General features: G+C 40.2%; 1 protein-coding gene across 1 annotated transcript in view; it reads right to left on the bottom strand.

Moving 5' to 3' along the window:
• tfpia (tissue factor pathway inhibitor a) overlaps nucleotides 1–7491 on the bottom strand; it is a 29520-nt gene extending 22029 nt beyond the window's left edge. Inside the window, exon 1 of the mRNA XM_054787792.1 lies at nucleotides 7323–7491. Within this exon, the coding sequence (XP_054643767.1) occupies nucleotides 7323–7404 (82 nt within the window). The 5' untranslated portion in view covers nucleotides 7405–7491. The remainder of the gene's footprint in view (nucleotides 1–7322) is intronic.
• Between the last annotated feature and the right edge of the window lie 17734 nt (nucleotides 7492–25225).

The following is a 25225-nucleotide window of genomic DNA, read 5'->3' as shown; positions in this document are numbered from 1 at the left end:
TTGGAAAATGTGTATTTGTATGTAAATGTAATTAATACATACATTTTTGAATGATTTCTTAGCAGTTTTTTAGATGTTGCATTAAGTCAGTCATTTTAAGGGTTCTAATAACTCATATACTGAAAATAAGTATTTGGTCCCAATACCAACCAGCAAGCATTGACCCCCACAGACCTGTTATGTGCCCATGAAGCACACAAATTTGTCCTGGCCCTTTAGGAAAGCACTCCTCAGCTCAACTGGTTGTGTGGGAAAAAAAAGACACCTGTCACAGAAACCTCTCCATCGCCATGGGCGAGTTGACAAAGGACCTCACCAACAAGATTGTAGAGAAAGGTGAGGGACCACACCATTTATAACGGAAGTCGGTTGTTGATCTCTCGGGAGTTTGGACCACAGTCACCAAAAAAAACAAAAAAACTTGGTAACATACTCCTCTGCAATGGATTGTGATCCTGATCCAAGGTCCACATGATCAAGAAGGCACATGTGCAGGCCCGTCTGAGGTTTGACAGTAAACACCTGAATGACTCAGACGGCTTGGGAAAAATGGATGTGGTCAGATGAGACCACAATTGAGCTCTTTGGAATTAGTTAGACTCGACCTGTTTGGAAGCACAGAAATACTGAAGAGCAAGTACAAAACGCATTTGACCAACGTGCTTGCCAACAAGAGTTTCTGCACCAAATCCAAATACCACGTTTTGCTTTGGGATCAAATACTTATTTCCCTCAAATTAAATACCCATTATACCTTTATTTAGGGGTGTCTTAGAATAGTCAACGATTCGATTTGGAGGAGTCAAATTTGACTATCAATCTCTCTGTCCAATAGGACTGTAGTAACAGGTGCATTGTAGTTCTGAGCTGCTGTTCAGGGTGTGGGCTATAGATGGCAGTGACATTCTGTATGCTGCTTTAGGAAATAAGTCTGTAGAAGGTGAGAAATCGGAAGTGTTGACAACTGGTCATGTTGTGTTTTAGCATCTGCCTGTGTCTATTTCAAATAAAAGGCTGACTTTTCTACAGCCATTCTGCCGTTCGGCTGCTGCTGAGCATCCATTTCTACATAGAATGTCTTTGTTTTTTTTTATAAATAGTCTATTGTGATACAAAATCAGCCTGATTTGTGTTTAGAAAGAACTGAAAATGGCGTAGTGTTTAACCTACAGTATACTTACAACGCATTAATAAATTCACCCGCTTTAGTGGCACAATCCAAAGGAGCTGAGGTGAGCCCTGGCTTTGAAAGCTGGGAAGACCGCCAACATCTATGGATTTATTGGCTCATAATGGCTACTGAAAAAAATCATCTAAAGTGTGGAAGTATTTTGAAAAGGTTAAAAGATGCCTCCCAAGAAAGCGAAGTGCAACTTCTTACAAATCGCACGACAACAGCCAACATGGCGTATCATTTAAAACAGGTAAGGTTGTTACGCCAACTTCATTTTATATCCCCGCTGTGGATTTCAATCGAATAAATTAGACTGCTAACAGAATTTTGGCAAGTTGTCATTTTTCAATGTTGTTCCTATTTTATGTGGACATTGCTGATGTGTGATATGCCTATTGTTGCAGTTTTGTTCATGTCACTTTCTGTGTCAGTAAATGCAGTAAATTAAGATACTCTTTTTGAATACCTATCATGTTTATTTGATATCTGAGTGTTTCAGCCGTTTTCTTTGATGTGAAAAAAGTCGTAAATGAGATCAGTTTATTTGTAGGGATCGCCATTAGCTGCATACTAAAAACAACAACAACATTTGATGATTAGTCAACTATCGATAAAATCTAGGGATGTACACCACATCACTATCTGTATCTGTTCACCCATCTAAATGATCTGTATTCGTATCTGTACTCGGGAGTGTGCCGAGTGACCAACGCAACACAAGCCGTTTAAAGCTCTGTCTTGTCAAATGCACTGCGTACGTAACGAAACAATTTTACCAAGTACAGTAACTTTAAATATGAGCTGAGCTGAGGAAAACCTATAAAAAAAAAAACATCCGCAGTGGAGGCAGTGACCAACGCGACACAAGCAGTTTTCAACTCTGTCTTGTCAAACGCATCGCGTACATAATTAAACAAGTCTATCAACTAACGTTAAATATCATACAAACTGAAACAAAGCGAAATGGAGAACGTGAGCTGGAGTCGAGCCAAGCAAGCAGAGAGTCACTGTCTGTATTGTGTCTGTGTGAGAAAGAGTGACAGGCATGGCTCCTCTCTCTGGGAGTCTGTCTAGGGAGGGGTGGTCGCTGTGTGTGACTGGCCAATCACAGAGCGTGAAGAATGAATACATCAGTAGCTACCCAATGAGGATTTTCCTTTATCACGATTACAAATAATGATGAGCTGTACTCGTTTCATGCTCGTACTCAGCTAAAATGCATTATCCGTAACCAATATTCTTCTAAAACGAGTATCCGACTCATCCCTAATAACCAATCAGATTCGACTATGGCAACCCTTTGTCAAAGACAGCCCTACCTTCATTATTACTTTTTCAGTATGTTTTTTACATTGTGTCTGTCTGTTATAATAAACCCACCATTAAAATTATGTACTGTTCACATTTTTGAAAGAGGGTGCACTTACAAAATCAGCAGGGGTCCAAACCACAGAGCTCATTGTAAGGACCATAGCTTTTTCAATGACGCTCTGAATTGTTCCCATAATAGCTCGGACAGGAAATTGCTTTCAGTAGATAGCTCGTATCAAATGTCTTCCAGTACCCTGGAAGACTGACAAAACCGCTATCAGAACAGAAAATTCCAATGAGTCATTATGCCATGTGAAAGGGCAGCATCTTAATTACTTTACATTACTTTTTCGTTACATTTACACCACTGGCAAGATGGAGAAACATGGCTGATTCTTTGCTGTTATATTGAGTTCACTGCAAGATACCTCAACCGCAAAGAAAGTTAAACAAACAGCAATGTGTTTGCTTTACGTCGACTTAATGAATAAATCATTTACAAAGTAAACATCACTCTCGGTAAGTTATAGATACAACCATGAGTCAGTTTTCATCAAACCCAAGTTTAAAAGGGTAAGGTGGTCAACATTTCATATCATTCTCGGGAAGAAAAACCAACAGCCCTACATATGTGATATAGGGGAGCAGGGAATACAATACTTAATAGATCCTGCTTCAACAGGAAGAAAGGAAACAGACACGGAGATACACGTAATAATAATAAAGATCATTCAAGAATCCCCTGGCCAGAATACATCCATAGTGTACCAACTCTAAAAGAACTACTATTCATTCTTCACAGAGAGTGAGTCACCAACGCGTGGATGCTTTGTTTAGGCACTCGATTCCGCAGATTGAAGGGCAAAGGGACTAGTTTGTTAGGTACAATATTTGGCCGTATGATAAATGAGACATTGTACAAAAATCAAGACAGGTTTTTGGTGAAAACCAAAGCCTACCAGAGCTGCTACAATTAATAAACAATTAACCAATTTTCCGCCAATTATCAACAACTATTTTGATGTATTTTTCATTTAAAAATGTAAATATCCTCTGATTTCAACCCTCAAATGTGAATATTTTTTGATTTCCTTCATCATCCATGAAAGCAGGGCTATTATCTTTGTGTTTTACGCAAAACAAGATATATTTTGGCCTCTTTTCTTATATGCTGCCGACCAAACCACTAAATGTTTGTGTTTGGTTCATACTGATTTGGTCCGTCAAGGGTCTAACCGATTACTCTATTATTATAACTGGGAGAGACCATATAGTGAATGTTGTTAACGCTTTTACTGTATAATGTAAGAATGCAAGAACTGAAGAACACATTCACATTTTTTTACCAGGTGACCCTGAACGCATCTTTAATAGCCGTAATGTAGCTGCTATGCAAACTTAGTAGGGTGCTACACTAAACTGCGGCCCATCTAACCAAGCACGGGCTGCCTGATTAAATTGGAGAAAAACAGCAGCTTGAAAATAACGTAATGACAAACTGACACTCAGATGCATAAAATATCACCTGTAAGACTGAGATACATAAATCTCAATGTATGCCAAGTTGTAATTACTCATGTTCACAACCGATGCATGAAATGCTCACACAGAGACAGCGGTCGAGAGTAATCAAAGGTTATAAACTAAAGTGATATGACCACAATAAATATGACTCAACTCACATTCATAGCAACCAGGCATGTGTGCAGGGACAAACTTAAAACAATGATCACAGCACCATTTGGAAGGAATTAGATGCAGTCTGCTCATTCATCTCCTGTACAAAAATACTTGTCACACCCAAAGAGAATCACTACACTGCTCCAACATGTATTGCTGTAAGTTGAAAGTCATGTAGGGACAGATCCAATCATATTTTATGAAAACAGCATTTTATGTGGGTGAGGGAAGAAGACATTAACCCAAAAATGAAACTGGCAGAGAAGCGTTCATGCATGCTAATTATATATTTTTGTATTCCCTTTGTGACAGTGCCAAAGAGACTGTTGCTTCTTGTAAATGCAACTGAAATTAACCCATTTTCTTGTTTTCTGTGTCCTTATGACCGAACATCAGACGAGCATCTAATTGTATGTCTCCAATAAATTATGAGACTCAGTGTTTATGCCGGGACAGTTAATGAAGTCTACAAAGACATATGCCCCATGATACTGCTGATTTGTGTCACTGAGCTACATATTAAATTATAATAAATGCATTCAAAACAATAACAAGGTTGTCATTGTACAGTCAAGTAAATGTAATTTCGTAATACAATAAAGGATCATCATGACTAATTATGATACGATTATAAGTAGGCCTGTCACGATAAAAGATAAGTCGATGAATCGAACAATAAAAAAACAAAGTCCATAATTTTGCCAGTCTCGATAAATTGACATGTCCATTCTTGTGTGTTTGTTTTCCTCAGCTCTCTTAACCACACAGGCTGGATGACAAGAGGATTCGCTCTGCATCTATCTGTGCACGTTGGCGCTACAGTGTAATGAGCGGAGAGAGTGAACCCTCCTCTCATATTCAACCTCTTTGTCCCAGTATGTGGAGGCGGGGCTACTAGTGAGTGAATACACAGAGTGCTAGCAGCAAGTTAGCCTCGTGAGCAAGCATACACTAACATGAATAAAGGCACAAAAGGGATAGTTTCTAAGGTGAATGCCACAGCCCAAGTGTGGGAATATTTCGGTTTAAAACAGAATGAACAACCTAAGTGCAAGAACACCAACAAACCGATATGTCACATTTGTTCGAAAGTAGTGACGAGGAAGAAGGCCAATACGACCAACTTGTATGCACACCTCAAACACGACCATCCTGTACAATTTTCCCAACTGGGAAAAAAAAATACCGCTGGAGGTGCAGCAGAGCCTTCGTCCCGACAGTCAGCGCTTACTGAGGCGTTTGGTCGGCAAAGGAAATATAAACAAAAGAGCACAAAATGGTGCACACTTACAGTGTTGTTCATTATATGTTAAGCCTTCCTGTAAAGGAATAATGTTCATTGTTGTGCAAGACTTTATACTCCATTTTATTTATTGTATTTGTTGTTGTGTGTGCTTTTTATTGGAGTGAGAGTGTTTTTTCTTAACTGAGACCGAATACCGACAATAATTTGTAGTACAATTATCATCCAGCAAAATTTATTATCGTGACAGGCCTAATTATAAGTAAATACAGGGGCAGTCTTGCCTATGCCGGTGCGATAATCGAAAATGTTCAAGATTAAATTATTTGGTGATTTCTCATTTAATTTGTTAGCCATGATAATAATTTGATTCAAAGTCAGGACAGGAAGATTTTAAGCAAACAAAAACAAAATATTGTTGTCAACAAACTTATTTGTGAACAATTTAACAGTACAGTTACGACAGACAACGCTGCCTTGCTGTTGTCGCGTGGACAAGCAAAACACTACTTTCTGAGAACGACATCATCGCAGCCCCTTAGCAGTCATGTAACCAATTAATATTCCGACAGGCATGACTCCCGGTCAACATTCTCCTGATATTATTTATTTTTATACAAGTGGCTCGCAGAAGTAACTTCACTTCGTGTGGAAGACGGTGGATATTATGTCCTTATGTTATTACTTCTTCTATAGTTTTGGGTGGACCGTATGTTGGCCACACAGTCAATCGGGAAGATCTGGGTTCAAATCGCCGCTTGTGTGGAGTTTGCATGTTCTCCCCGTGCGTGGGTTTTCTCAGCTCCCACATTGCAAAAACATGCATGTTAGGTTAACCGGCGACTCTAAATTGTCCATAGGTATGAATGTGAGCGTGAATGGTTGTTTGTCTATATGTGCCCTGCCATTGACTGGCGACCAGTCCAGGGTGTACCCCGCCTCTCGTCCAAAGTCAACTGGGATAGGCTCCAACATACCCATGCGACCTAATTCGGATAAGCGGAATAGATAAGATGGATGGATAGTTTTGGGTGTGTCTGTTTACAGTGCTACTTGCAAGTGTGCCTTATGTATTGCATCGTTTTCACCCAGTGACCCTCGTGTGTGACTATTTACTGATCCAACACTGTGTGATTGGGATTTTTTTCGACTACCTTACAGCGTACCAATACCAACAACATAAAAACATATTTCCATAGTCCCTTTTTTTTTTTTTTTTTTTTTTTTTTTTACAATTGTTTGATCAAAACAAAGTCAATAATGCAAAATAACTAAACAAAAGCAAAACTACTCCTGGCTCTCATTCAAATCATTTTGCCCTCAATGTCTTCCTGTATCAAAGATTTTTTCCCGAGTTTCTAAACAATATAACAAATGTAACAATATAACAATATGAACAACAACAACAAAACACAGTATATTTGTGAAATTAAACAGAAGAGAACTGAAAAATATCACACTAGTATCAATCCAATACTGATACTACTCTATGGAATCGAATCGATACGATCGCTATTTGGATCCATCCGTCCATCTGCACGCAATCTTCCTTTTGTAAAGCACACTCCACCGGGAACTGTGCTACTCAATATTAGCCAGTTTGAACCATAAAGAGTCGATTCAAAGCACCACAAGAATCACAGTGCACATCAATGGCAGATATTTAGCAAAAACCGGGAATCAATATCAATATGTGTTTAGCAATCAATCACAACATGTCGAATTTGAAAGCCTTTCACCCGCCTGGTAATCATGTTGTGGAAAAAGTGTAACTTAAGTTCGGACAAAGAAAAGTAACAAATGAACAAGAAAGTGACTCCAAGTACAAATTATAGGCGCGACTTCCAGGATGTAAACATTGGCTCCCCGTGACGCAGCGGTTAAAAATTAAAAGTCCAGTCTTTTTCTTCTTACCTCGTTTGGCTTGGCCGAAGGTCCCGAAAAGGCAGAAGAGCCAAAAGGCAGACAAAACGCAGCACTTGCTGGGCAGAAGCATGCTGGTGGTAGGAGGCAGTCTGGTCCACACTGACACTTTGGACGTTGAGAGGAAAACTTGTCCCCTTGTCAACTTATGGGCGCGTACTTCCGGTTGATGGAGCTGAGCCAACCTGCAAGCACCATGATAGTACAATAAACGAACGGTCATTTCCTTTCGGAAGAGCATTAGATACTCTAAGTAACAATAATAAAATACGTAATCATCAAAGTGCCACCAATACTTCAAATGTCCTAAAATATGCCCTATACAGCTTTACGTTTGACTCATTAAGTCCCTGAGCGAGTGGGTGACATGTCAATCACGTGACTTACCCAGGAAGTGGCTTCCCCTAAATGTTTGGATGTCAGGTAAATTAGCTGAATTCCAAATGCTTATTTTTTTCCCATTAAAAGCTATTTTGAAGCCCATTTCAGATCTGATGTGTTAAATATAAAAATTTAATTGTTATTGCTATATTCATATAATCAGTTGATATAAAACAAGCTACAATATATATTATCACATTTTTTCCTTAAAATTGCAATGAAAAGCCCAACGTATTTGTCACAATAGCAAAAATGCTAATAAGCCACTCAATAAATTTTACTTTCAATTTACACCCTACCTCCCCACCCGCGATTTGAAATACTACTGAAAAACTGATGTCTATTCATTTATCTGTACTGTACAGGCTGAACACAAAACTGACACCAGTGAAATGCAACAAAATGGAGAGCAGTGAAGCATACAATTCAAGAGTCAAATTGCATGCTGAGTACTACAAATCCATACATGTTGGCAGGTCTGTACTAGTATAGAAAGTCCCCCCTGCCTTTCATGGCTCCTCTGACAGTTCATCACGACCCCCCCAGTGGGGGACCCGCCCCATTATTTGAGAAACACTGTCCGAAAATCAGTTACGTTTGCTTTTGCTGACATTCTTCTAGTTGTGTGGACATACTTGTATGTTGATTGATATTGAGTAATTACCATAGAAATAAAGCAACAACCCAGCCGCCCCAGCCAAGGTGCGGGTCAGAACCGCGTTACACCAGCACAGCAGGATCTATCATAATACCAATCAAACAAAGTGTGGTCACATTTCTGATTTACACAGCAGTGTAGGCCATTAAAATGCAGACTTAGCTGCAAAGTGATTCAGCTTCAGCCAGCAGTACATCATTGGTGACAATTATTAAAATATGTCCAAACGGTATTCATCAATGTCTGCATTTGAAAGCTAAGAGTCTTTGTCAACTTCATCCTCTTATGCTTTCACTTCTTCCGTCCCTTAATTGAGAAGTTCTCCGATTCCAGGTCGTATGGCAAAATTTAAAGAATGTTTTCTGTTATATGTTACACAGCGCATAACTTCATTTCTTGCATTTTTATGTGAATGAGTTACCCAACCATTAACTCAAAATCGTGAGGCAGTAGCTCAGTATGTAGAGCAACTTGTCCAATAAATGTGTCCAAATAGTGGAGGAACCTCACCTCATCTAGCCATTCATCTATGCACTCAAAAAAATGGTTGGATTTCTGCATACAGTTAGATCAATAATAATAAAGTTAAGTTGGGAATGAAATGAAAATAGCTGACTCATGTTGGACCGACAATTGGAAAAAAATCGGGTTTTGTTTGATTTCATTAATAGGTCAGTGTTCAGTTAACGGAATGTAACCTGTTAAGTTCAACACAACAAGTAAGTTTCATTGTACAAACAGAGATATTTCATTATACTGAACTTAATTAAATATAACAAACTCTCTGTCCTCTTTTATCCCAATGGATTTAGTAGGATCAACTCTTATGATTAAGTAACTCACTAAGGCTTACTTAAACTTTAGGTTTATGTAAACAGTAAGTTGATCTATTCAATACAGTTGGATATAAGAGCAACAATCTACAGTGTGGTTAATTACAACATACTTTATTATGGTAAAAAAAAGTTGATGAAATAAATATTGCAAAATAAGTTACACTGTACTAAAGACTTCAGTAAAATAAAAAACACACATTTCCAGGTGTTACATTATGCTAAACAACACCAGCAGCAGCAACACAGCACAAGGAAAACATACCAACAGAGCGACTCTGTAGTTTTTCTTTGTAATAACATCAAATACAACCTCAACAACAATCGCAATAACATTTTGTGAAGAACATACCACTTGAACTCTAAGCTCTGGAAATTAATAATGGAAAACTCGATTCCTTTCACTGACTCCAGTTCTTCGTCAACACAGTGTGCCTGGGAAGTGACGTGCATGCACACAAACATGGCTCGGTATGTTTACAAAAGTAAACATGGCCCCGGTCCTGGTGCATTTCAAGGATTTTGTGCAATTGGAGTCAACATTTTCTTAACCAAATTATTTCGCTTAGAAAAGGCTGTGGCAGTTTTTGAGGAACATGCTGCCACATTGACCAGTTGCATTTTTTTGGTAATGTGAACGACCACATAAAAAATTGGATTTTAACAAAAAATCCAAATTGGACATCATTGGGTGGCTCTGGGTTTGATTGTTAGCTTTTTTTCGGAGTTTGTTCTCCCCATTCTTGCGTGGATTCTGTCGGTATTATTGTTTCCTCACATGCGTCTTCGTGTACCCCTTTTTTGCCCAAGGTCACCCGGGAAATGCTCTAAGCTTACTCCGTGACAATGAACAGCCTACGCATTAGACCATGAATGAATCGATTAATGCTTCTAAAGGCTCAAATGTTTTTCCTTGCCTCACACTTTCATCAAATATTGAACCAATGAAGGCTTTGTTTTCTTTTGTTTTTCATTTCTATTAAGAAAATGATGAAATATGTGTTTACAAGAATGTAATTTGTACCTTCACTGAAAAGAGAACAAATGTGTTTGTGAACAGAAGGAAGCTCAAAACACACAACGCCTCAAAGTTCCCACATACTCGAAATGAGTATCTGAAGGTCATTACTCTGACTCATCTTCATCATTCAGGACACCCATTTGATTTATAACCTCTGAAGTCATTGTGGAACCCCTTCAGCCTCCATGGGGCATGTGGTTGTGACATATCCTGTATTTAATCTGCCGTCCTCTTTTCGCCTCATTTCACAATGTAATGAATTTGTTCGGCTATTCAGAACAACACTGACACAAGATAAATGCTTGATAAAAATGCACCTCAGCACTTAGAATATTTGGGTTTACGGCGCAATAGACAATGTGGAGGTCACTCAGGAAAAGTCTTGTTTACTGTCATAGAAACCGCTTTACTGGTGTTTTGATGCCAACACCAGAATAAATGTCAAATGTGGCTGTTATATTGTTTGTAAAATCATAGCAGAGCAATGTGGGATATGGGAACACATTAATATTATGTCTTGGCTATAAAACTGTTTAACAGCAACACTGCACTTCCTCCATCCTCCCATTCAGAGTCACAGGGTGTGGAGCCTATCCCAGCTGACCCGAGTACATTATTGCATCCATGAGTCAATCCCATGCATATCACAGCACATAAGCTCTTCTTTGCTCAAGTCATTGGTGAATTATACAGTAAGCTGACTGCATCTACGGACGGACGCAACGGATGCCAGGGTGGTTGAGAACTCAAGAGAACAACATGAAATAGATGTTTTGTTCGAAAAATAATATACAAAGACATTTGTTTTACTGTGACATCAAATCCAGGTCAAAGATGGGTGCTTCCATGCTAATAAGCCAAACTACTTTGTTTGTTGTGTGCGGGGAGAAGCCGGTTGTTTTGTCTTTTTGGATTAAAATGATAAATAACTACCTTGAATTTTCCACAATTATTTTCTTTCTTTTATGTATCAGTAAGTGACACTCGCATTAGTTTACTACAGCATAGCTTTTTTTTTTTAGAGGTTGAACATGTATGTTCTTTGATATTCGAAATAAACAAAACCATTAACACATAGATTTTGAACCAGACCCTCCCGTCTTCAATGCGCTTTTTTGTCTTTATACGTATGTCACATCGACAACAAATGAGGGCACAAGTCATTTCCACGATTCCAACTATTCTACAAATATTCATGAACAGATATACAGTGTATCCACTCTTTCTTCCTTTGGTAAATAAAGATTTGGAAATCATAAAAAAAAAACTACATCGTAACCCGGGTGGCAGCATGAGTCAAGTGCATCACACCCTGAGTAAACTATGACCATTACTCTGCATTGCTGCGAGATTATTTTCTTAAGAGAGCATGAGCTGTCATGATTTGGTGATGTTGCGATGATGAGTCTTTAAAATACAGTATACAACTGTCAACACAAACAGCGGGTTCACGATAAATTACTATCATTCCCAGCTGCTCTGTGACATCCATGACATATTGTCTTTCAAGTAAAGGAGGCCCAGACAAGGTTCAGTTCAGCTTTACATGGGTATACAGTACTTTATCACACAGCTTCACTACATTTTATTTTTAGTACTAATGAAAAGGCTGCAGCAAAACAACGTAGACAGATCACAAACTAATGCAATTTTTGATGAGTGTAAACCACCGGTGAATTGCATTGGTGTACTGTATGTGTGTTCCTGTGCTTGGTCGTACATGTATGAGGGCTGTCAGCAGACGAGAATGTGCTTGCCTGTAAGATCATTTAAGCGCCGCTCTTACTCACGTTGTTCTGGGAAACAGGGGCTCTGTGGCCATTCCGTCATCTGGGTTGAAAAAACAGCGACCGATTCTGCAGCAAAGCTGACTGCAATTTCCTGTGAGCTCATTTTCCACAATATCATGACCTCAAAGGTGTTCAGTCTGGACAAGACGCAGGAGAGGTCTTCTGAGATTTCTGAAGTTTCAGATGACAAGTTATTGTGTGTCCTCTGTTGTCAAGGGTTGCCACTGTTAGTAAAGACCTGAAGATTTCTGTGGTTTGTTCAGTACACATAGGAGGCATGATGCAAAGGGTGACAGTGCGATCATTTTCTTTTTAGCAATTTATTTGAAAATCATGTAAGAGTATCAGTAGTACAGGGAGTGATCTTGCATTATCTTCAAAGGTAATTATCAGATGATGAAAATTGTGTTAAAATGACTGCAACAATATGTAGTATCTCAGCTTCAAAACTGTCTTGTTTGAAGGCCAAGATCATGCTTGCAATTGCCACGATAAAGAAAGGTCAGCTACTTTAGTTGTCTTAGCAGTGGTGCAAACCTGATTCTTCAGCATCGTGTGCAGTGCTTGCACAAACTTCTAGACATGATTTCTACAACTTAGACCCAATCTGTTGTTGACATTTTTATTTGATTTGTTTGACAGTTTGCAAACATTATGAAATGCACCTTACGATCACCTGCAGGACTTGAGAGAAACAGCACAGACTCACCATCACTTGTGTCAGTAGAGACGTACTGTATTTCTTAGAGTCAAGTACTCCAAGCTCTTTCATTTGTTGTTACGAGCAGGCGCACATTTTCTTTTTGATTCACTCAAATAGAAGTAGACACCGAGGTTTCCTGGTTGAGAGGGCACATATTTGCGTACAAGCACGCTAGCGGGATGAAAAATGTTGCCAGTTATTAAAACAGGCATTAGTCACAACAAGAACACCAGCTGTCTAATGTGAATCAGAGTCTTAAGCGACGGGCGTATTTCATTGTTTCACTCAATTCAGTCTTAGTAATGCATTGGGGCTCAGTGGCCAGTGAATGAGCAGATCACTTTTTCACATTCCTGTCGACTAAACCCACCCACACTTGAAAACCTAGTTACTTTCTTGGTTGCAGTAGTTGGTGCTCCAGCATTCATTAATTTTCTATTCAGTTTATCCTGTTCAGGGTCACAGAAAAGTTGGAGCTGCTTCGCTACAGTAGAATACGGTACAGGGCACATGCTGATATGGTAAAAGAAACCTGTGCAAGCACAGGATAAATAGACAGACGTGCAAAACCCATTGTGCAGGTGCTTGTGGATTGTCTAGTCATTGTTACAGCAGCAACAGTGAGTGAGGAAGTTATGGAAAAGAACAAGCTCAGATTCCTGAAGCACAGTCAGACCTGAGTGAGCCAACGGCAAAAAAACATAAGGAAAAGGACCAGCACATTGAGAATGTCACTCTTAACTTACAGGACTGCATCAAGGCACAGGTGAATGTGGTTCAAATGAGATACTCCTCTCATCCAACATGCCAGAAACACATTTTAAATAAAATGACAGGAGGCATCTTTAGCTGGTTCAAATGAATTTGTCCAATATCTAACAAAATTGAACATGGACAATATGGAGATGAAGTGTTCAAAAATAGGTGCACCGCACCTTGACGTGGCGGGCGAGAGGCGGGGGGCCTGGATGGTGAGATTCGCCACGTCTGAGTCACCTTTGTGCGTCGCAGAGACAGACGGGTGGTGCCTCGCCACCCTCCGATATATACTCTGTCCTTTACTGTTGCCAAATGCCTCCACTTTTCGTCTGGTTTTAGGCAGACTGTCCACAAATTAAAACATGTACAGTGTGGGAAATGTGACACTGAAATGTGTGCGGTCCAGCCTGGACAGGCACACAGACTGTACAAAATGTATTGGAAAACTGCGATCCATACAGGCAGATTGTACTGTGGAAGGCAGACTAAACGCTACACTGTTTTGTACCCATGTACCCTACTAAAACATTCCTGCACAAAAATAACACCAAACATCACTGCTACTTTGAGGAGTTTGAACATTTTTAGTACTGTTTATAACATCCTTTGCGTTGCAAGCCCAATAGTTGTTGTACTGTTGGGTGTTAAGGATAGCTTTTTATTAAAAAGGTGTAAACTTCACGAAATCACTCCAGTTCGCTTTATTTTTATTTTATTCCAGTTTGTATGCATAAAAGGGCCGCACTGTGGTCTAGTGGTTAGCATGTTGGCGTCACAGTCAGGAAATCGGGAAGACCTGGGTTCGAATCTCCGTTTGTCATTTCTATATGGAGTTTGCATGTTCTCCCCGTGCGTGCGTGGTTTTCTCCGGGTACTCCGGTTTCCTCCCACATTCCAAAAACTCCAATTCCAAAAAACTGTCCATAGGTATGAATGTGAGTGTGAATGATTGTTTGTCTATATGTGCTCTGTGATTGGCTGGCGACCAGTCCAGGGTGTACCCCGCCTGTCGCCCGAAGTCAGCTGGGATAGGCTCCAGCATACCCCCGTGACCCTAATGAGGAGAAGCGGCATAGAAAATGGATAGATGGATGTATGCATAAAATCAGTCTGCCCTTAACAATAACGCTCACATTTGTGCTGGCAGTAGCTCAAAAGCAGTCAAAGGCCTTTCCGGCTTTAGAGTAATTCAAACCCAAAACAAAGTCTAAGCCTTTAGATCAAATTTCTAGGAGACCCGTCTAAACGCTGTCCTTCTAGCTTAATCACGAACCACAAACACTGCCTGCATGCATATACGCCTTGTCTAGTTCAAAGACCATGTAGAATTAATTTAGCCAACTCCAGCACATAAAGTCTGAACATGATGAAAGAAAAAGTGAACTATACCCACAACAGCAGAATGGATGTATGCTGGGTAACAAAGGAGCCTAAAGGGACTTACACAATAGTTTCATACAAAAACAGTAAAAAGGCTTTGCTGCAAGTACTGTTCATGTTCTCTGAGTATCTTCTTATGGTTAGAGGGTAAAAGTACATGTTGAAATAAATATCAGACAAATCAAATTTAAGAACTGTATGCTGGAGTCTGCTCAATATTCTTTTGTTATTTTAGATATCTGTTTTTGACTTGTTGAGATGCAGACGCCCCACTAACACACATCTGCAAATCAAACATTAAAACACATCTCACAATGATGAAATTCATAACATTAAAACCCAGTTTACTTTCCTGCAAAGATTGGGTGAATATCCACCATATTAGCAATTAAAATGAGCCATGGGAAAACCAAAGGAAAGGAACACTGTTTATTTTCTTTCGTTTAAAAGAACATAAACTCTATACATTATACAATGGATCACTGCACATTCGCGATTCAGCATTTACAGCCCTGCAAATTTGCTGCTTTTTTATCTCCCCCCCAAAAATGAAAATGAAAATGAAAATGAAAATATGCCGTTTTTCCCGAAGAAAACACATCTTATTCACCATAAGTTGGTAATAATTAAAAAGTATGTGATTATACTGGTCAAATGCACAACATACATGTACTATACATGTGCTTGGAAGCCAAATTTAGTTTGCTTTGTTGTTCGACAGTCAATCCGGCCTCAGAGCTTACAGTGATTTGAAGACAAGCATATGATTTTAAGGCATTACTGGAATTACTGTACAACATTCAAGCAGTGTGGATGATGGAGAAACGCCTGACAGCCAGGCAAGAGGCCACATCGTGACTTCGATTCCGTCTGTTCATTGATCATCTTACATTATCATTCAGTAGGTGTGAGTACCGATACATTTGATACTTTGAAAACATTTAATCTGTGTGTGAGGCATAGTTAGGGTTTACACCTGTTGTGACTGAACAATGGCAATTGAGAAAGAAGGGGAGGGTTTGTTAATGTAACAATTACAACAGGAGAATGTCAATGTAAAGCTAGCAAGAGGGTTTTCTGGGTGTCAAAAGTAGACATTTTAATCAATTATTTGCAGTTTTTTGACAGTCGCCAGTGGTCCCTTATCATAACCGCTGCAAAAAGCAGAGCTCTACTGAAGAATGATGAAGAATTTTAAGAGAAGGAAAATGTATCCGTTTATGTGCACATGCTCACCCACCAAATGGCTTTACAATGAATCCCGAACAACTCTGAATGAATGGCATAACTTGCGAATGTTGTCTTCCCCAGTATGTATCTGTGGCATTTTTTTCTTTCTTATAGAGTTACAATTCATCAGTAGGGGTATACTGTTGCATTGCACACCTTTAAAAACAACAGTTAACAGTTTAATGGATTGTTTTGGACTATATTGTATATAACTATAAAACATGTCATGTTTTCCTCTGGGACAGTTTTGTTTTTGTGATGCAATTTATTTGCAATGTTTACAGTTTTATTTTGAAAGCCCAATCAAAGAGTATGTCTTCTGCCCATTAGTGTTCTACTTCAGTAATGATCTACCATTCCAAATGTGTTTTACTGGTCTGCTGGCTTCTAATTCACTGGCCTTGTTTGACTGATTGATTCTTTGTTTGTTGGTTCTCTTTACGTGACTCACTTCTCCACAACTGTCCAAAAACCCCCCCCAAAAAAACAAAAGAGCCGACGGGCTTGGCTGTGAAAAACAAACAAGCCCAAATTAAGGCCCTTATTGATACTTACTGCAGCCCAATAATCATAGAATGGCATCTGCAAGAAAAGGGCTTAAAGACAAACTCAACTTTTTTTAAAATTTTGCCCATCCACAATCATTTTGTGAGACATGAACACACATCTTTCCCTTTTCTCTGAGTTCTAAAGAGAGAAAAACAGCGAGCGCAAGGCAGCTAACAAAGCACAATAATGAGAAGCACCTATTCCGCTTATAAAAACCTCTTAAAAAAACCTTTAAAAATGCCAACAATTGTCTGTACAATTGTACTGTCGGAGCTGACACCGAAGAACTACTTTTGTGGCATAGTGACACAGCGCCTGTCAATGAAACGTTAGCTCTTGCTACATGCTAACCCTATGACAATGGCATAGTGTTTCACTATAGCTGGATCTGCCAAGCACCCAGCAGCATTATTCTCTTCATGGGAAGAGTAACTGTAAAAAGTAGCCGGTGGTGGCTCTCACAAAGTCTGCCATGATTAGTGATAGTAAACACTTTCTCTATGCTGCTGTTGACAGAAGTAGCACTCGTTGCATGGTTAGCATGTTGGTCACATAGTGAGAGAGATCTGGGTTCGACTCTCCGTTGGGGCTGAAGTTTGCATGATCTCCCCGTGCATGGGTTTTCTCCAGACAGTCCGGTTTCCTACCACATTCCAAAAACATGCATTAATGAATTAATTGGCGACTCTGTCCGTATGAATGTGAGTGTGAATGGTTGTTGTCTATATGTGCCCTGCAATTGCCGACCAGTCCAGGGTGTACCCTGCCTCTCGCCCAAAGTCAGCTGGGATAGGCTCCAGCATACCCATGCAACCCTAATGAGCATTAAGCAGCATAGAAAATGATTGAATGAATTTATCCTGCCATGTGTTTGTTATATAGGTCAATAACGTCAACTTTCAAGAGTTTGTACAAGAAATAACCAGTGCTATAAATGCACCACAATGTACTTTCTTGTGCTGCTGAAAAAAATGTCATCAGTGAGTGACTTTTTGGTGACTTCTTCAAATGATTACATTAGATTGTTGAAATGTCAGACTATGGGCTGATGGCGGGACAGGACTATAAGGTATGTAAAACAAATTTATTTACATATTGATTTTGTTATTTAATATAATTAATAAAAACTACATCTTGTGTGGGAGGAAATGGCAGAAAATATGATAGATGAGTGGATGGAAGAACTGCACCCTCTACTGGTTATGGTGGGACCACTGTTACATCACCGTTCCCGCGCTCTATCGCGGTTCACCTTTCGCAGATTCGCAAACAAGAGAGAAATGTCAGAAAATGTTATTGGCTGTCTGAGAAAAGTGTATAAAGTGTATGGTGAGGAGTTTTACAGCCTTAAAACATATTAACAATTGTAAAAAAAAAAAAAGTTTGCTACTTGGCGGATTTCACTTATTGCGGGTTATTTTGGGAACCTATCCCCCGCGATAAACGAGGGAACACTCTATTAAGGAAATAACTACAGTTTCACAAAAACATCCATCTGACTTAAAGTAGAAGTTTTGTCATGCATGTCGAAACCTTGTTGCAATTGGGTAGTGGCTATTAATGAGTCTTGTTTCATTTGCATATTTGACTGAGTGGTTCTGTTTAGGTGCAAATGAGTAACACGTCAACACATGTCAACACAAATTGAACACGTCACTCAACTTATGAGGAGACTGCCTCTGTTTGCCCCAAAGGTGCACATTTTATTTCCTCATCAATGACAAAAAGACACAATGACTTAGACCAGGGATGGTTCAACTTTTTGACTCGCGGGCCATTTTGGGTGACAATAGTTTGCGGCGGGAGCCACAGTGTGATTCCATCATTGTTCCTCAATAGCAAGAATAAGATTATAGACAACAAATGAGTCATTTATCGAAACTGAAGCTGACAAACTGGACACGGTAATGCAGTGTATGTGCACATGATTGATGCACATCGAACCAATGTATGTACGTCAACATAAACAAGCTTTAAACCCTTCTTGGCAAGATATGGCTTGTATGTGATGTAGAATGCATGATGACAAGTGTCCCATAACACAAAATGTTGATACTGCCTGTCCCTTTTGCATTTCCTTTCTCTGTCTGATTGTGGATGGGGACTCAGCACCCTCTACTGACTGACCGTCCCCTGCTGGTGTTCTATAATGAAGTTAATAAAAGTTGCATCAGCCCCCGTAGAGTATCAGAAACAGCCAAAGTCAAAAGGGTGACTGTGACCCAGGTACTGAGGTAAACAAAGCCCAGTAACTGCACTAGTGGATTGGGTCAAAGAAACCACAGATCTATCGCAGCATATCAACAAAGTTGTGGTCTCATTGCATGAGTCAGAAATTGCCCCTTTTTCTCCTGGTCATCGTGAACAGCCCTCACGCTGAACACATTTGCTTGCCCCATCATTTCTATGCTGCTGCATCACTTCAGTTTTTGGAAATAATTTTCATTGTCAGGGACAATGAAAATTATTTCCAGTCTTATATCAGGTTGTTCTGGTTATTTCACCTATGCAAGAGCAGTGATCGCATTAATCAACTGTGGGTCTCACAGTCCAACCAGTTGAGAACCACTGCTTTCTAGTACCTGTAGATGTCGTTTTGAAACAAATGCAATGAAAACATTTTAAAAATGGACATTCCAACTGTATATTTGTGTATTTTTGCAGGAAATATAACACTAGCTGTGAGAGCTCAGCCATACTTTCTAATCTGATGAATTTCTGGACCGCCTTGGTTTTCATTTTACAACTTCTTGAGAATATGATGCAATTTATCGGGACACTGGCACAAACATGTTTGATTACAAAGAAATTGCCCTCTTGCCAATTCTTTTTATCTCATTAACCGCAATATCCCCTGACACGCACGTATTCTTTGACTTTGTCTTTGTGTGTCCCTTTCAATTACTTCGCTGCACAAACACACACACACACACTCGGGAATCAGTGTCTGCGGTTGTAGGAGGCAGCAGTGTCAGGATGCTGCTCATAGGCCATTCCCTGGCATCCATGTATTGCAGCAGTCCTGCACTTTACAGCCTTGTGCCAACATCCCTCTCTCCCAGTGGCACTAAGGGTTTAATGTGAGCCATTCTTTTCTGTTTTCCCTCGCCAAGATGCTTTCCCAACAAGCAGACAAAACCAAAAAAGAAACAGGTTGAGAGAAAAGTTTTACTCAAATATTTTGTTACACATTCCTTATGAAAATTTTAAGACTAGTTGAAAAATTACAAGAATTTATATTTTGCATTGTTGGATTTTAAAGTACAAAGTAGAGCTTCAAAATGCAAAAGGAAGATATGGAATCTATTCATCCATCCATGTTCTTCTGCTTATCCGAGGCCGGGTCGCAAGGGCAGCAGCTTCTCCATGGTGAATCCCGAGGCGTTCCCAGGCCATTTGAGAGACATAGTCTCGCTGGTCTCGGGGGTTGGCTGTCCTCCGGCCTGCCGGCGCCCGGTTTCTGGTTGGGATTGCCTCTGCATGGCCCCTTGCTGGTCTTCCCGGGGGGTAGGGCTCTCTGGGCCGGCTCTTGGGGGGCTGATCTTTGTGCTGCCAGCCCCTGGGGGCCCAGTGGCTTTCTGGCGATGGGGGCTCGGCCTAGCTATTTGGACATATGCACACTCACAATACATACGTACTTCCCCACATTACTCACTGAGTTAACCAGGGTGTTATTATGTTGTTGGTTTTACTACAGCGACAGCGATGTCGGCAATATGATTATAGTTTTTACAATGATGTGCATTACATTTATTATCATTCTGATCAGTATGTTTCTGTTGTTCGGTTATTGTTGTCGCAGTTGTTGTTGCTGCTGTTGTCCTTGTCTCTGTCTTTTTTGTCCCCCTCTTATTCCCACACCGCCCCCATTTTCTTTTCACTTCTTCTCTATCCCCTCCTGCTCCATTCCTGGCAGAGTAAATCTGTTGAGCACGTGAGGGCATTTAGATAAACAATTCTATCAGCCCTAATGGCTGGACAGGACAGGAGAAGGAAAAAAAAAAAAAAAAAAAAAAAGAGAGCAACATCGTCTCTCCAACTTGTCCTGGGTCTTCTGCGAGGCCTCCTATTGGTCGGACGTGCTCTGAACACCTCCCTGATAGTCCAGTGCGGCGTATACAGTACAGTGGTATGAAAAAGTGTTTGCTCCCTTCCTGATTTCTTATTTTTTGCATGTTTGTCACGCTTATATGTTTCAGATCATCAAACAAATTTAAATATTAGTCAATGACAACACAAGTGAACACAAAATGCAAACTCCAATCTCTTCATTTTGTTTTTTTTCCAGCCATTCGCAGGTGGAGTTGCTGGTGTGTTTTGGATCATTGTCCTGCTCCAGAACCCAAGTTTGTTTCAGCTTGAGGTCACGAACAGATGGCCGGATATTCACCTTCACATTTCTTTGGTAAACAGCAGAATTCATGGTTCCACTTATCACAGCAAGTCTTCCAGGTCCTGAAGTAGCAAAACATCTCCAGACCATCACACTACCACCATCATATTTTACTGTTGGTATGATGTTCTTTTTCTGAAAACTTCTGCGCCAGATGTAGTGGGACACACAGACCACAGAGTATTTTCCCAAAGGTCATCAAGATGTTTTCTGGCAAAATTGAGACAAGTCTTAATGTTCTTTTTAATCAGCAGTGGTCTTCGTCTTGGAACGTTTTTGCCCAGTGTCTTTCTTATGGTGGAGTCATGAACACTGAACTTAACTGAGACAAGTGAGGCCTGCAGTTCTTTGGATCTTGTTGTTGGGTCTTTTGTGACCTCTTGGATAAGTCGTTGCTGCACTTTTGGAGTAATTTTGGTTGGACGGACACTCCTGGGAAGTTTCACTACTGTTCCATGTTATGTTATGTTTTAATGAGGGGGCAATCACTTTTTCACAAGGGGCCGTGTTGGTTTGTATTTTATTATCCATTAATAATGAAAAGTGTCATTTAAAAACTGCATTTTGTGTTCAGTTGTGTTGTCATTGACTAATATTTGAATTTTTTTGATGATCTGAAACATCTGAATGTGACAAACATGCAAAAAAATTAGGAAATCAGGAAGGGGGCAAACACTTTTTCACACCACAGTGTATGTACAAATCTGTTTTTCGTCTAAATTTAGTGGGCTTATGCACCGGAATTTACAATACATTTGAATTTACCACGTTTAAAGGGCCTGCTCAACAAGAAGTACTGGAATTAGGAACCCATGTATTTACATTCAATGACATTCACAGTACAACACGAAAGACGGAAGAACAGGAAGACCTGGAAGTGGAAACTATCCAGACCACAAACAATTGGATTGGAGAATGGTATTGATCTGGACAATAACAAGGGAAGTATGATGTATGGGAGAATGATGTAAATAGTGAATTTGTGTGTGTTGAATACAGGAAGTGAATTAATGTATTAGCAATTGATCTAAAACGGAATGTGGGTAGTGGGGATAGTTTGTAAATACACAGAACTTGATGGAAATGTCCTTTGTGCCAATAGATGGTAATCACATGAGGTGTGGATGTTGAGAGTGGCGTGGGAACTTTATGTCAGCCATGGGAAGGATGTAAAGTTTGGGACAGATCATCAGTAGTGTACCTTTGAATCAGTGGTTGTTTCGGCACCCTCATTAACGGCGGTCAACTACATGATGATCAAGCCTGAGCCTGTGTTCCATGCCCAATCATGAGTAAAGTAGTGCTGCAAGGTGGGGAAAGATGTGGGGGGAATAAGGTCCCAACCTGGGACCAAAAAACTGCCCCGCTCACCGGGTTGTCACTCCTCCCGTCCCCCCCCTAAATTTTATTTAGGGTCGTCAAGTGGGTACTCTCTTTCATTGGTGTTTCGATGATAGGCTCGCTGATAGGTCCATGACACCTCCAGAGAGTCACCTGGCATCCCAGGCGTGTGCCCCCCTCTGTTTTGAGTCTCGCGAGGGTCCTTGCCCTTGATCCATTGCCACTGGCTGCTTCTTTCGGCCGCTTCAGAGACTGATCTAATTGTCTGTCGCACAGCCTCTTCATGAATGGTGTTTCATTAGGTTGGATTAAATAAGATGTTGCTTCTTCCTACTCCTTTTCACTCACATTTCTTCTTTTTGTATTTTGACGCTCTACGTAGCACCTCCTTAAGATTCAACACCGCAAAATGAAAATTCTTGCAATTTTTCAACAAGTGTCAAAGTTTTGACCTGGAGAATATATTCAGGAGCTGCTGTGATGATAAAACAGTTTCCTGCGAAGTTTCATGGTTTGCAATGCATTTGTAGCAATGCATTTCTATGAAAGAGGTGTAAAATATTTAGGCTGAAATGTTTGAAATGTCAATCATTCCTATGCCATCTAGTACACACGGCAGCATTTTCAACTGGTGGTGTTTTCCTCGGCGTTGTATAATGTGTGTTAATTTAATACCGCTCACCAGGGTTGCTTCAGAGTTGCTCTTTTTTATTGCAGCACCTGACGAAGTCAGCACAAAGCAATTCTCCAGTCAAAATGCGGCCATTTAATGCATCCCTCGTTGCATTAACAATATATTATATGTAGTATATGGCCATGAAACAAACATTGCATATCTGACAAAGTCAGCACGAAGCAATTCTCCAGTCAAAATGTGGCCATTTAACGTGCCCCTGCGCAGATTAAAATGACGCGGAATGAGAAATTTTAAAAAAATTCTAAATGAAACAAATAAATACACATTTCAGCACCATGTCGCTTCCATCTCCCATGGCGATCAAAAACAAAAGGGGAAGTTGTAAGACATGCCTTTAACTTATAATGGGAATATGTCACATTGATTGGTGCCATAGGGGTACACAGTGACATTTAAGTTCCACATTTACATTACATAACATAAAGAGAACACATCAGGTATGATTATTTACCCCTACATGTGCAATTATGATTGGAAAAATAACATATCATGCAATGCAACAATAACAGTAACAATGCAATATTCTTATAAAGGTAAAAATGTACACGTCAGAACCGTGAGAGTACATCAATTGGTTTGCCTATGCCTTTCGCACAAACCCCAGTGAAAGACGATATCACCGGAACAACGCTCGCTTTTACACAGCAACGTGAGAACGTCTGAGAACTTCAGCACCAGAGTCAGACTGTACATATTGGTTTCAGTGCAACAGGGCCCGTGAAGTGACTGTCTGGTGTTAAACTTCACACCCCGGTTCTGGATTTCCTCTATTCCCTTTCACATAGACATCGTCTTTTGTCCTTTTGTCCTGGTAACTGGCTTTTAATTTCGATGCTCCAGGGCTGTTCTGTAAGATAAATGTCTTAGTTTGGCACTAATCTTAGTTTTTTACCAAGAATGCTTACATTGCTAAACAGTTTTTTACCTATGCTCCAAAAAATTGGATTTCCATAAACAACTTCATCAGTACATATTACAGAATTGGCAGTAATTGAGGTCATAACCAGTTCACAAAATGAATAATGACAATGATTGGACTGTCCTGTTCAAGTGGTTCTTTTGTTTATGACTATTCAGAAGTCCAATCAACAGTGTTTTGCTTTGCCTAGCCTTTTCCTGGATGACCTGTGACTGATTAATGCAGGATCAGTTTGTCTGCGTTAACCTTCCCACACCTCTGACACAAGGTCAGCCGATACCTTGCACGCGGTTCGTTTATCACCAAGTCACCTGCAGAAATTAATGGGTTGCAGCATTTTATGGGCAGTGTGCAATTCCCGTACATGTCAGTAGAATAAATTAAGAACACATTGAGTTCTCTTTGGAATTCATTTGGATGGTGGGAATCGACACAGAATAACATAATTGTGACTTACTGTACTTTCAAATCACAGTATAAAATACAAATGGAATCCAAGAGCAGTAAGGAACACCCCAAATGCTCTTTATGAGATGATGTGTAATAGATGGACACTGGCGATTACTCTAAGCCTGCACGGGAAGCTCAGCTTCTCCTAAAATAAAAAATAAAAAAGTGGTGAAATATGTACTGCTGTGTGTACATTTCATTGACTAATTATCCACTAGAATACCTTCATCTTTGGTTCAGAATCAGCTCATTATCTCAGGTAACTGGCACGACTTCCTTCTCATTCATTCCCGCAGTCCCAGAGATCTTTTACACAGTCGGACGCTGAGCGTCTACTGACTTTTATGGGGAAGCGTAGAGTGGGTTGTTCCACGGTGCAAAACTGGACGGACATTGGATAAATACTGGGCTTTGTCCCGCCCATCGGACGCTCAGCGTCTCTGGGGTCTTATGGGGCAGTGAGCTGGCCCGGACGCTCGGCTTCTGCATGGTGATTGGAAGATCTGTCTGAGGCGGAATCAATTTTGGATTGACAGTGAAATGAGTGAATCAGCGATCTTGAAGTATAAACCTCCACTGGTGCATTCCGTTGTTCTGAACTGATCCCCAGTGACTTTACCGATCCCCAGCGACTTAGTCTTTGTTAAAAATGACTGGCGTTGTGTTTGGCGACTCTCATCTGTCACTGCGTATTTTTTCCCGAACCAGCAGAAGTAGCCGCAGAGCTTCTCGCCCGTCACGATCACACAGTAGCCTCACACAGCAGCTCCAGATGCTAGCAAGCTGCACA

The sequence above is a fragment of the Dunckerocampus dactyliophorus genome, chromosome 9 (genome assembly GCF_027744805.1).
Source record: "Dunckerocampus dactyliophorus isolate RoL2022-P2 chromosome 9, RoL_Ddac_1.1, whole genome shotgun sequence".
Lineage (NCBI taxonomy): Eukaryota > Metazoa > Chordata > Actinopteri > Syngnathiformes > Syngnathidae > Dunckerocampus > Dunckerocampus dactyliophorus.
The sequence above is the reverse complement of the archived record's forward strand: the minus strand, read 5'-3'. Positions and strand labels throughout refer to the sequence as shown.